At 45.0% G+C, this 14,025-nt stretch overlaps 1 protein-coding gene across 19 annotated transcripts in view; it reads right to left on the bottom strand.

The window, feature by feature from the left end:
* The window catches only part of CAPRIN2 (caprin family member 2), a 36,393-nt gene extending 28,650 nt beyond the window's left edge, over positions 1–7,743 (bottom strand). For 11 of the 19 annotated variants that reach the window (XM_088652264.1, XM_088652267.1, XM_088652277.1 and 8 more), the window contains exons 1-5: positions 7,524–7,743; positions 5,728–5,993; positions 4,563–4,625; positions 2,298–2,384; positions 1,404–1,642 (exon numbers count right to left, since the gene is read on the bottom strand). In XM_088652264.1, the coding sequence (XP_088508390.1) occupies positions 1,404–1,642; positions 2,298–2,384; positions 4,563–4,625; positions 5,728–5,979 (641 nt within the window). In that variant the 5' untranslated portion in view covers positions 5,980–5,993; positions 7,524–7,743. Of the gene's footprint in view, positions 1–1,403; positions 1,643–2,297; positions 2,385–4,562; positions 4,626–5,727; positions 5,994–6,386; positions 7,439–7,523 lie in introns of those variants that run through there. The other 8 variants (XM_088652271.1, XM_088652282.1, XM_088652279.1 and 5 more) reach the window with 4 other exon arrangements.
* Between the last annotated feature and the right edge of the window lie 6,282 nt (positions 7,744–14,025).

Genomic DNA, 14,025 nt, shown 5'->3' with positions numbered 1-14,025 from the left:
GGCAACCGCAAAATAGCCACAAAACTGGTGACATTCAGAGTCAACCCCCCCCCCACAAAAACACCAGACAAAACACATACACGCATCTCAAAAGAAATAAAATGTGGGTGTGGGGGAGAACAGGCAATCCTCCAACTAAACCGAAACACTCAATTTTTACAACAATTTGAGTGGCAGGAGGTCTTAGCAGACGGCAATGGGGTCTCTTAAGGACAACAATGCTAAGGTTTCTGGGAACAGTAAGCACATCAGCCTGGATTTGCCCAGCATGGCTTTGACTACATGATGGCAAAGTTCTGAAAAGGCTCAATTAAAAACCCAAATTTGCAAATTAGAAGTTGATACCACTGGTAGCCCCAAGATTAGCCAGTAGTCTGTTGCACAAACAATATGATTTCATTTAGTATTGCATATGAAGTCTCCCCGTTCAGAGAACTAAGCCAAATATCTCAGTTCAGTCCTCAGAATACATATTATGGTGCTCCACTAGTTGTTCAGACAAGTATGGAAGTTGTCCCCTGAATAGTATTTGCTTGCAGGGTTTTATGTTTATCCCAGTCTTGTTTTGGAATAAACAAACAGGTGAAAGCCACCTTGTAACTCTTAGGCAGCTTTCCCCAACCTGGTGCCCTTGCTAGACTACAACTCATCAATCATGTTGACTGCGGCTGATGAGAACTGCAGACTAACATCACCTGGTTTAAAAAGGCTGTCAAACTATGCCAAGCACCGAGCACCAGGATGTCTGGGCACTTGTTGGCATGCTGTGACTTAGTAGAAGGGATCCACTACCAGGGTTTGAATGGCTCCTGCCATTCTAGCTCCATCATACATAAAGGAGCAATGAAGCAACAGCAGCAAAAAAGAAGGAACTACCTGTCCAATTCCCACCACTATCTTAAGCGACAAATAACCGCCCCCCCCTTAACAGTGGGTGCCCCCTCACTTTGCAGGCAAAAACCTGCTAACCTCGCTCTCTGTAGTGAGAAAATGACTGTGGCAAGGAGGAAACTAAGCACCAGCAGCAAGGAGGCAGCTCATCCAAAGAGCTATCCTGAAGGGGCCTCCTATGAGGTAAACCTGTAAGGTTTCAAAACTACACTTCTAATAAAGCTAGCCAGCATGGTGTAGTGGTGACTACACTCAAAATCTGGTGAACCGGGTTCGCGTCCCCGCTCCTCCACATGCAGCTGCTGGGTGACCTTGGGCTAGTCACACTTCTCAGAAGTCTCTCAGCCTCACTCAGAGTGTTTGTTGTGGGGGAAGAAGGGAAAGGAGATTGTTAGCTGCTTTGAGACTCCTTAGGGTAGTGATAAAGTGGGATATCAAATCCAAACTCTTCTAAATGTCCAAATGTTAACACAGATTCACTTTGCAATTTAAGTAAGGACACATTTACTTACCTCACGCCTTCATTTCTTCCTGAGCAGGTCAATTTTGCAAACTTAATGAGGTAGTCTAGTTCTTTAGAAGGCAAAAATATTGCGCCATTCAAGCCACATTTGAAGTCTTTCTGCACGTGCTCTTGAGTGAAACTCTGCAACACATACTGGACCTGCAGTACTGTGCGGAGTTTCTTCTTCTCTGCTTCAAGCTTCATTATACTCTCCCTTCTCTGTGCTTTCCTCTGTGCTTTCAGCAGCTGTATTAATATAAAAACAAAACAGGCATATTACACAAGTTCCTGACAGATCTGACCAGTAGCTGGACTGTAGCTCAAAGAAGTCAATTCAAAGTCTTACCTAAGTCATCTTCCTAAATGAAGGTGCTAAAGATTTTTCCTCAAGTCTCTGTAACACCTTTCAACTTCTACAATTATTCCACTTATCATACAACAAATGTTCAAAGCTTAAGTTTCTGGGTAGTGTCTCATATCAGGGTAGGATGGAATGACAGGGGTGGGATGGAAGAGGAGTACGCCATATCAACAATTTTGGCGCTGATATGCAAGAAGGCACCGGACACACAAGGGGAAGGATAAAGAGAACCTGAACAAAGCCCGCCTCCCCTCACAAAGTGGATCCTAAGCCACACCAACCCATTTCTAGTCAATAATTCAGTCTACAGTGGTACCTCAGGCTAAGAACTTAATTCGTTCTGGAGGTCCATTCTTAACCTGAAACTGTTCTTAACCTGAGGTACCACTTTAGCTAATGGGGCCTCCTCCTGCTGCCGCGCCGCCACCACATGATTTCTGTTCTCATCCTGAAGCAAAGTTCTTAACCCAAGGTACTATTTCTGGGTTAGCGGAGTCTGTAACCTGAAGTGTCTGTAACCTGAGGTACCACTGTACTTACATCTTGACTAAGCCCAGAAAATGTCTTCTGAAGATCTTTAGCAAACTCCAAGTTATGGATCACTTCATCATATTTTTCAACAGCTTCCTGTAATCAGCCACACATTATTATTATTCATTATGTATAAAGTGCCTAGAATTATGTTTTAACAAGACTATCCTTTAATGCACACAAAGCTTCCAGTAACATCTCAACTTCTGATAGTCATAAGGTGCTAAGACCTGAGGAGCAGTGTGAGCAACAACCACCATGACTAAATTATAAGGTGACTTAAACAGAATTTTAATTGTGAAGTTTTCTGCTATGTACAGGTTACACTGTTAAAACCAATGATTGATTTTTAGAAGATACATGCAATGAAGGCCGCTATAAATCTGTCATTACGTATTATTAATTAATTATTATTATTATTATTTTACTACTTACAAAAGCACGTATAATTTACAGAATGCTACATCATCATCATCCTTATTATTATTATTTGATTACCAGTCTTACACCATGAGGCCCCAAGGCAGGTCACAACAATGTAAAATACAGTGGTACCTCGGGTTATGAACTTAATTTGTTCCAGAGATCTGTTCTTAACCTGAGACCGTTCTTAACCTGAGGCGCGCTTTCGCTAATGGGGCCTCCTGTTGCCATTGCGCCACCAGCGCAATTTCCATTCTCATCCTGGGGCAAAGTTCTCAACCTGAGATACTACTTCCGGGTTAGCGGAGTTTGTAACCCGAAGTGTCTGGAACCCGAGGTACCACTGTACAACAATAAAACCAGTTATGCCTCTCTTTTTATATACTCTTCTATCTTTTCTTATATACAGGGCTAGTTGCTCTTCCATGTGATGTTGCAGCAACTCCCATCATCCCCAGCCAGTATGGCTAATAGTCAGGGATTACCGGTAGGTTCCCCAGCTCTGATTTTAAGCAAACTGAGCACTGCTATGCTAACAATTATCATGCTTACATGTGAAGGACTTAGCTCACTAAACCAGGAGGAACTTACCATCATAAAGCTTGCAAATTTCTTGCTTAACAACTCTGGCCGGAGTGTTTAAGTATCTATACTTCCCTTCAGCAGTTATTCATAATTCAGGGTTACATCATAGAAAATGGATTAACAAAGGCCACATCTCCAACTCAAGATTTTCAGTGCTTACCTAGACCACAGATTCAGCAGTTATTTGACCTCTAACAAGCTGTGGCCCAAACTGCATCTATACAATTTGGTAAATGGCAATTAGACAGCACCTCCCCTGCCAAAGCAGTAATATCAGAAATCACACGCCATAAGCAGCAATATCTTCTATCTCCATCAAAATGATGGAACCAATCTGAACTCTTGGTGTACCAATAGCTCCTTCGTAGCATCAATTTCCCAACCATTTATCCACTATGGTGTCATGAAGATCATTACATTCAAGTAATGGCTATATGATTTAACAACATTTGCTCATATACCTTAGAATTCTAATCCAAAAAGTCTACTAGCTGTCAACCAATAAATTGTATCTTGCTGTATCAGAATAATCTGGCAATGGCAGTGGGGGGAGGGGAGTGGGCGGCAAAGAGAACTACAGTATTGAAGAGATTTTGTGTGTAAAGCCCAGGCCATCCTCCTTAAAAGAATCAAAGTTATTGTTTCTCTGCGCAGTATTATCTATTTTTGTTAATGCTCACACACAACACTCAAACACGTAAAAAAAAATGTTCATGGCTTTCCTGCTGCCTCAATTCATAACCAATCCTGTATAAGAATGGGATAATGCAGCATCACAGTTACTATTATTGGAACTTAAAATACCTTTTCTATCCAAAACACTGTAAAAGGAGCCAAGAGCCTGAGTCAAAAAGAGCCAACAGCATGAGTCAGGATGAAGATAGATCTACTATTCTCAGCAAAATGTTAATTCTGTTTGATCATTCTGGAGCAGCTTACAGAACTTAGCTGAGAACAATTTTAAGTTTTTAGAAGTAGTTTGCTTTCCTATTTTCTACATACTTTCCTAGCCATGTTTGGCCCAGAGGACTGCTTGAAGGTAGGTCCTGTAGCTCTATTCCCATAGCTTCAATAGGGCCTAGACACAACACAAGACTTCAGCTTGATTGGCACCACTGAAATCAATGTGCAATAATTCTTTGTTAAGATTTAGGCCAATGTGTTTTGCCTAGGCATGAAGGAGCGTCTCAGAAGTCTGTCATGAGCTGCTGAATTCATTGCTGCAAATGTTTGCAGCAATCTGAGATACAAGAACAGAAAGCTTACCAACTGATCTTGATTGAGGGGTTCCCCCTTTTTCAGACGATCTCTGTAGTCTTCTAGTTTGAGCTGAGAACATATATTGAGCAGGTACAGGATTAGACCATGTATAACCAACTTCTTAAGACTAAGCATAGGCCAAACTTGAATAACATGGATGCCTACACATGCTACCATGCATTTATAGCCTTAAATACAATAAAAAGCACATCAAAACAACCATAAATTAGACCTCTTTGGCAGACATTTAACATTAAGTTTTGGCAGTTTTAGCAAGAGGTACACAATATATTCATATGAATGGCAAACATTGCTGCAGCTCAGCGTCAAGTTCTATAAAGGTGATAGCAATACAGAGTTGATAAGATCTGGTGTTTCCAAGGCAGGTAACAGCTTTGGGAGATTCAATGCACAAGAATTTCATAATACTGGAACCACTGTCAAGATAGTACCACTGGCAATATAGTATATCTACAGTTACCAGATAAGGTGAATATTAGCTTCATAAGAGCCTTTCTATGACATTCAAGCTCTGATAACTACTGCAGCTGGATGGCAAAGCCACCTTCCTGCTGGCCAAGCATGAAACTACTTCTAGTCATGGAGGTTTCTTTATATACTGACACAGCACTGACAGACTGCATCAAAATTCAGTAGACAGTTTAATTTTGGCATGCACTCTACACACAAAGCAGCACCCAACCTTTAGGACTTAGTGGGCCAGTTCAGTAGCCAGAATAGCATACTGGCAAAATTGTAATTGAAAAATGGAAGTAAAAGATGTGGGATTTTGCCATTGTAGCCACACAAGGAACACATGAACCTAAAGCTTGTTCTCATCACAGTAACAATTGTTTCTCATGACACCTGAACCAGCTCAATACTGACGGCTCATACAAATTACACGCCACAGCAGAAAGTTCTTATTTCTCTCTAGTCATAAACTCTAGCCATATTTTATTAATCTAATTTTGAAGGCTGGCAAGTACCCTAAGTGAAATCAATTTATAGTTACACAGCATTTTACACTTCCATAAGCAATAAATACAGGCCTTTCACCCCAAAGAGCTTACAATCCAATAGACAACGGCAAGAAAGAGTAAATGAACAAATATAGTAGTTTGAGCAGTTTCCTTTGGCACCATCTCTCTAATCTAGGAGAGATACATACCTTCTTTTTCTCAATATTCCTGATCTTGTGTTTCATGCAGATAAGTCCATTATCAATGTAAGTCTCATACGCCTGGGATGCCGTTGCAGCAGAACTCAAAGCTGCCTGCAGGGGGCTCAAGGGAGGCTGATTGTCCCCATGAGGGCCCTGAGTCACCTGCTGCTTGGCGGGTTTCATGCTCTTCTCCTCCGCTTCCTCAGAGTGGCATGAAGGCGAAGTGCGGCAAAGCGGGGACTGTGAAAGCTGCACCATTGAAACAGCTAGGGCTGCAAAGAAACTGGTACTGTTTAGTTTTCCCCCCACAGCAGCAACTTCAGCATCCAGTTAAGTTTGTCATCTAGGCAGTGAGCATCGAATGCAGGAGAGGCATCCAGAAACCACTATTTCTCTGTTCCGATAACCTTACAATTGAGAGCACTTTAACACCCTCATCCATAATTTAGATGGGAAAAAACTTTTTAAACAGCTGCAGACCTACCAGCATTTGGATCAATAAGATTCCTGAAGAAGGGGAGTCTCTCCCTTCTTTCCCGTATTCTCTATTCCAGTAAGATGCCAGTTTATACTAATCACCATCCTAAACTCTTTGCATGCATGTACCAACTAGATCAAATCTATATGCCACTTTCCTAAACAAGCAAGCAAACCAACCAACCTACCTACTGGAGGCTTTAGCCCTGCTCTAGAAACAGGGTCTCAAGTGAGGCATCAGCAATTCCTCACGCTGGAGACAGAAGCTAGCAGAGGAGTGCCTAAACATGTTTTCAGGAAGAACGCAAGACTCATTATGTACTTGTTATTGGCTAATTCACCTATGTACAGGCTGAAAAAATTACTTCCAGAGGGGAAGCCCTGAGGGTTAGTATATATAATGGAGTTCACAGCAGCATCAAACAAAATTTGAGAAAGATGCTACGTTACCCGTTACCAACAAATTGGCAGTTGGGAAGGGGGTGAGCAAGACATTTCCTCATTCCTTACTGAAAATGCAAGGGCAGTTGAGCGCCTAAAGTAAAAACAAAACAAACAAACAAAAACCCTGCCATGTCGAGGCACTCTGCTTAAGTCGTCCTTCGTCAGAAGATTCGAGGGCATCACACAGAGGAGCAGGGAATGAAACAATTTGGCGGCACGTCGCCGTTCTGTTCGAAGCCCGCATCGCTACTTTCAGCGGCGCTCCTCCTCCCAGTGAGGGGCGCATAATGTTGCATCCTCACACAGCGCATCCCCCCCCCCTCCCGCACGCTCACTAGGGCAGTTAATACCAGAGCCACACGGGCGCTCATTCCCAGGCAAGCAAGTGCGCGCAGGACCGAGGCCTCAAAGCTCCCTGCCCTGAAAGGGCGTCCAGAGAACAAGGCGCAGCTTGACAGGGGAGCAAGCAGGGCGAAGACACAACCTGCACCACTGGAGGGGTTTTGTGCGGCGTTTTGTTCCACGAGAGGAAATTAAAACACCGGGAAATTATTGTCCGCTGTCGGGAGGGAGGTGGGAAAGAGGAGGATGTAATTATGGGCTACATCCAACTATGGATAAAAGGAGGGGCGTAATAAGTGACGTCGAGTTATCCTCTCCGCTCTCGCAGGCGGGACAACGGCGGAGGTTATCGCTCCTTCCTTTCCCCGCAGCGTTCCCGACCACAAACGCCGCCAGCCCCCGGGATACGCCGCCCCATGTACTGCCTTCCACTCCTCACATCGCCTCCTCACACACGCAGGCGGGGGCGGCACCTGCTTCCGTGCCGCGCGAGCAACCGCTGCCTCCCACCCGGCGGACTCCGCCCTTCTCCAACTCACCTCAGCAGCCTAAACTCGCTCAAGCCCACCCGCCGGCCGGCTGGCCTCCCGGCTTATAAACCCGCCCCGCAGCGCGGAGGGTGGGTGGGTGGGGGATAAGGGGGCGGAGCCTCCGCTGAAAAGTCACACGCCGGCTTCCCAATCGCCAGCTCGGCCTCAAGCCGCCCAATCAGCCGCCGCGGCAACCGCGTGGCCTCCAGCCGCTCGCGCGTTCGCCCCCGCCCCCGCGTGACATGCTGGACCGTTAACTGGTGAGGAGAAAAGAAGGTTGTGAGGTGTCCGGGCATCCTTAAGGAAGGTTGTGTGTTTGTATGTCTCGGTCAAAGGTTCCATTCCTGACGAGGATGATCTTCTACACCAGGCATCCCCAAACTCTGGGCACTTTGTGATAAATAAGGGGCTTTTTGTTTGGTTTGGTTAAATAATTAGTTTTTGGTTGATTAAATACAGTTATATATTACAATTATATTTTTTTTGTTATTTAAACTATAAATATTGTGAAATCATGGTTTATTTCTCGAAGTGACACACCACGGCCAAGTTATGCTCATTTTTTGGCGAATTTTGATACACCAAGCTCAAAAGGTTGCCCATCACTGCACTAAGATCACTGAACCCATATGCTTATTACTGTTCCTTTAAAAAAAAAACAACAGACAGATCAAAGTGATTTGGTGTCTGGGTTGGTTCCCCCCCCCCCCGCAGTCGATCAGACATATTTGCAATGCTTGCACTATATAGCACACGCATCCATGTATACACATGCACTATAGATATACATGCAGAGAGAGAGAGAGAGAGAAACAGAAGTGCACAGATAAAGATGAGAAAGCAGCAGGCAAAACTGGTGCTTTAACTAAGGAATGCCACAAAGTAGTGAGCAAGCTTTGAAGTTTCACATTGGGTCTCCTCTGTTTAGTCTGGATGCTAAACACAGATACACACCTGCTGGGAAGGTGCTGCCTAAGGGAGGAGAAAAAACTCCAGTCTGCAATTTGGAAGATGGAGCGGAGGTGTTATGCAAACTCAGGATGTTTGTCTACTCAGAAGGAAGTTCCGCTGATATGCTCTTAGGTAGGTAGATGCTGGGCTGCAGGCAAAATAGCATTTTAAAAACAAAGCATTATAACATAAACAACAGTGGTAGCACAAAGCAACAGATGTTGAGGTTGGGTGGCCAGCTGCCATGTATGTTTTAGTTGAGATTTCTGCCTTCCAAGTCTAAAATTCTATTCTATGTAGCACATTTCTGGGACTAAGTCCCAGTTGGGTTACAGAACTTGCTTCTGAGTAGACATGCACAATAAATTAAATTAGAACATGCTGCACTTCTTTTAAAAAAACAGTTGACAGTTTTAAAGGCTAAGGCTTTTCCAACACATTCAGTATCCCCCCCCTGTTTTATTTCATTTATGTTTTTGTAGGTAAGATATAAGGCTGCTAATGTTTTTCTTAGTCTTAGTGGCGGGTTTCTTTGGGGGTTTTTTGGGGGGGTTGTACAAAAAATGCTGTTAATTTTATTGGTATCTATATTTTTGTTTATGGTTTTATTCCGATTATAAACTGACTTGAATGTTTAAATACTAAGAATAATAGTTGGTAACAGTAATTTTCAGTTCCTCCACCCCATCTTATATTTAGCCCAATAGGAGTGCTGGTATGCAGTATATGAAATACTTTGAAATGTTTTAGTTAGTCCAAAGAAAGGTACAGTATTATGCTACCATTGCTTGGGATTTTTCCTATTGGACCAGTCAGGTTCAATGCAATCTTTCACCTATAGGGAATGGACTTTAAAAGAAACAGTGCTGCATTCCTATCAGAGGACAAGCTTAGGAACACAGAAAGCTGTCTTTTCCGCACAGTGCCACAGCTAATGGAGGTTTAGCCAGGGTTTCTGCCCCGGGTGAAGCCTCCAGAATAAATGTGTTGAAGTTGTGTGTGTGTGTGCGGGTGACAGAAAGCCTAATTTTGGCGCTGATCCCCATACTGCATCATTGATCCAGCTAGCTTAGCATTATCTACAGGATATCTCCAGGATATCCTACTCATGCACATATGCTAGGTTCTCTACACTGAACTACAAGTGAATACACTGAATACATGCAAGTGTATTTCTGTAACATGCAATATACTGGAATCACAGATGGCAGAGAGACCCTGATGGGCTTCTCTTGCCAAGTAAAAACTTTATTATACTCCCAGGCAATTGGGGTGAACCAGGGAGGCCACTTTCTATTTTCAGTATTTTCAGGCTGTCCTGTATTGTTGTTGTTTTTAATTAGTTTAAGTTATTGTTTTTATAAATGTATATTTTTATAACTTTTTCATTTCATTATATTCTGGAAACCATCCTAGGATCACTATAAATGATGAAGGGTGGTCTACAAATAGGTAACAAAAAAAAAAACCTACAGTATTGCACAAATATAAGGGACACTCCCCTTTTCCAGCTGAGCAAGTGGATGGGGGGGGGATTTGTTTGTGCATCTGTCAAAATGGCACTTCTTGAACCAGCAGGTAAACTGAAACACAGCAAGAAAAGAAGTACAGTAACTGTTGCGAGAAACTTGCCAATAGACTTCAAATCACCCATCTACCATTAGTCTGATCTACTGTCTGTCTGCCCCTTATCCTCAAATAGGGGTAGACAGTGCGGTGTCTTCCAGATGTTGAACTCCATCAGTCCCAGCCAGCATTGCCAGCGGCCAGGGATTATGGGAGTTGTAGACAAACAACAGATGGAGGGCATTGCCTTGGCAATGCACGTAGTTTATTGACAGCTCCCAAAATTCTTTGGGAGAAGCCATGAATGGTTAAAGTGGTATCATAATGCTTTAAATGTAATGTGTGAATGTGCCCTAAGTCTTTTTAGAAACAGCAAACATTTTATTGTTTTGGATAAGAGCGGCAAGCTTGAATGCAATACCAATGACATTGATCAGATTAAAGTGATTGTACATTTATTTTCTGTATCATACATGAATAAAGTTATAACTGTTGTTTTCAAAGCTTTGTATTATAGAGAAGCCTCTGCTGACTTGCATGCATACCATCCTTAATAAGCAGTAGACAAATTGCTAATTTGTATGGACGGTCACTTTTAATACTGGCAGCTTTTAGAAACAGTTTGACCTCTGAATAGTTATCACCATTATGTTGAATATTCAGGTCTAAAATAATATAAGAAGTCAGTGTCATTTAAATATGAAGAACCACACATTAACAAGCAGGTAACCCTGTTCCAACAAATGGACTACCCTTGGAAAACAGTGATGGATTCATTGTTGCAACTGCAGAAGCACACAGTGGTGCCTTTAGGGCAGGGCTTTGTGGGTAGAAGGGTCCCATTCCGCTGTAAGAGCAGAACAGCACTTGAGTGCAACTGGGCTGGCTTACAACATTTTGAAGTAGAATCACAGAATCATAAAGTACCTCAAAGGTCATCTAGTCCAACCCTCTGCTGAGGCAGGTAAAACATTTATATATAAAGTAGCCTTTGCTAACCTGGTGCTCTCAAGATGTTGCTAAATTATGTCTCCCATCAGCAAAGCTCACTGGTGACTTTGGGCCAGTCACTCTCTCTCAGCCAACCTACCTTACAAGGTTGTTGCGAGGATAAAATGGAGAGGCGATGAAGTGTGTATTCCACCTTGAGCTCTTTGGAGAAAAGGTGGGATACAAATGTAATAATAATAAAAAGGATGGGGGATGCCAACTTAATGCCCATGGGTGCTATGACACTCATGAAACACTTGAGGGGCCTCAAATTCGAAGGTTTCATTAGAAAAAAATAAATCTATATCTCTCCTAGAAAGTAAGTTATGAAGCAAAATGTACTAGTGCCCTCCTGAGTGATTTCTATGAAATGAGCTAGACTGACTGCTCTCACCTGTCACTGTTTTTAGCCAATGAGCAAAGCCAGCTGAGATTGATACATGAGTTGTTAGAACACCAGGCAATAGGAATCCCTGGGAGTGGCTGTAGTCCTTTCCACTTTAGAGCACTTTCCCTTTTTCTGCCTTACTTTCTAGTAATCCTTGGAATCTATGTGGTTTGGCTTTTAATCTTTTCTTAGCAACCAAAATGCATCTTTCCTGTGGTGGGTTCATTGGATATCAGGTAGTTCCTGGAAGTTTTGTTCTGCAAATACTACTGCTCAATAAACATGGGTGGATGTTAAGGAATTGTCCCCGACTCCCATAAGACAAATGTGAAAACTTTGCAGAGGCTTAGCCATGTTTATTGCTGTGTAGGAGCAATTGTACTTACAGCACAGTACAATGGTATGCATGTATACTGATGCAATTAGGTTTTGGATTAGGATTGGCATTGGAGAAAAACAGGGTTCTTGTACCTTTAACAGCTGTATGGCTGGCAGAAATTCAACAGGCTAAGACTTTTTTTAGTATGGGGGCATAGTATGGGAAAATATTAACCATGACTGTGCTGTCTCTTAATTTTATGTTATGCCATGCACTCCCTAAAAAATCAAAATGTGTGCACTGCGTCCCAAAAGCCTAGTGACCCCCAATATAGGATCATCAGCTTTGCCCGCAGCCTGACATGGTACACCACCACTTTAGCATTCTATAGCTTCATTCAGCTACATGTGTAAATCACACTTAAGCAAAAGTGCAGGTTTTTAACACCCACCCAAGCTAAAGCCTTAATAAAACCATATATTTTTGTTCTCTAGGGTTCAAATGAATTTTAAAAGGTTTATCTATTACACAACCTGTGAAGGGGAATTCTAATGTATTCTACACTGATATATTCCTGGGGTAAATGTTAGGAAACTGTAATGTGACCAATACCTACCGTGTTTCCCACATTTTAAGACACCGTCTTATTGCTTTTTTTTCTCAAAAAACCACAGGGTGGCTTATTTTTGGTGGCATGTCTTATTTTTTTTACGGTATTACGGTTTTTACAGCACCTTAAGGTCTTCTCGGCCGGGCCAGGCTGCTGGCTCGGGGCACTGCTGGGCACTGCGCGCCATGCTGCTGGGCTGTCTGAGCGCTGCTGGGCGCTTTGAGCAGCTGGGCGCTCCGCGCGCTCCAGCAGCCGTTTCCGGGCGGCGGGACGGCAGCAGCAGGATGGAGCCGAGGCCGCTGGCTCTGGCGCTCGGCTCCGGGGCTGCTGGGCGCTCCGGGCGCTCCAGCAGCCGGTTCCGGGCGGCGGGACGGCGGCGGCCGGATGGAGGCGAGGCGAGGCCGCTCGCTCTGGCGCTCGGCTCCGGGGCTGCTGGGCGCTCCGTGCGCTCCAGCAGCCGTTTCCGGGCGGCGGGACGGCGGCGGCCGGATGGAGGCGAGGCCGCTCGCTCTGGCGCTTGGCTCCGGGGCTGCTGGGCGCTCCGTGCGCTCCAGCAGCCGTTTCCGGGCGGCGGGACGGCGGCGGCCGGATGGAGGCGAGGCGAGGCCGCTCGCTCTGGCGCTCGGCTCCGGGGCTGCTGGGCGCTCCGCGTGCTCCAGCAGCCGGTTCCGGGCGGCAGCCGGGTGCAGGAGAGGCCGCTGGCTCCGGCGCTGCTGGGCGCTCCGTGCGCTCCAGCAGCTGGTTCCGGGCGGCGGAACAGCAGGCCTCCTCGGCCAGGCAGAGGCAGGGGCGCTGGCTCCGGTGCTCCTGGGTTCTCCAAGCTGCTGGGCTAGAAACTACAATTCCCAGAACGCTGTGCACGGTGGAGCTAAGGCTCTTTACACGGCAACACCCCGCCCCCTCCAGCTCTTCCCGCGGGAGTGCGAACGATCCCATGTGCCTTGGAGGTGCGGGTGGAGGACGCTGAAGGCGACGTGGCTATTGCTGGCTCGTGCGCTCCGTGGGGGGAAGGGAGCGCGCGCCGCCTGGCCGGCCGCGTCTTGTTACTGGCGATGCCGCGCGCTCTGGGCTGCGGGCTGGTAGGCCTCCTCGGCTGGTCCAAGCAGAGACCCGACCGCTGGCTCGGCGCTCTGCCTGGCGCTGCTGCGCGCTCCGAGCGCTCGGTGCTGCAGCAGCCACCGGGAGGCTTTAGAGTAAATGCCCTGAGCAGCATGAATTAATGCTACTGGCAATCAAGCAAGGGAGGGGAACATTTTGCCTTGACAGACCTGATCGTTCTTCCCACCCCACACAGTGTTTGCAAAGCAACAGAGGCCCGGCCGCTGGCTCAGCTCTCCGCCCGCGCTGCTGCAGGCATGGAGATACACTATGTCTTATTTTTGGGGTATGTCTTATCTTTCGCAAATGCTTAAAATTGCTGCCCTGGCTTACTTTATGACTACGTATTAAAAAGGGGGAAACACGGTATCAACTTTATGACATGTATTGCTAAACTAAGGCTTTGAACTGAATTTTCTGGCTGGTGAAGATTCTCTGATTCTTCTTTGAAGAGTCATGTTCTGCCTCACATTTCAGTGATCTTATGAACTGTATCATTCATATTTGTTTTAGAGGAATGAAAGGAGCTGCATGAAATCTTATAGATATTGCCTACTTTACATTTCAGGGATCTGCTTAAAACTACAAG

The sequence above is a fragment of the Zootoca vivipara genome, chromosome 9 (assembly GCF_965207765.1).
Source record: "Zootoca vivipara chromosome 9, rZooViv2.hap1.1, whole genome shotgun sequence".
NCBI classification, from domain to species: domain Eukaryota; kingdom Metazoa; phylum Chordata; class Lepidosauria; order Squamata; family Lacertidae; genus Zootoca; species Zootoca vivipara.
This window is presented reverse-complemented; position numbering and strand designations above follow the sequence as displayed.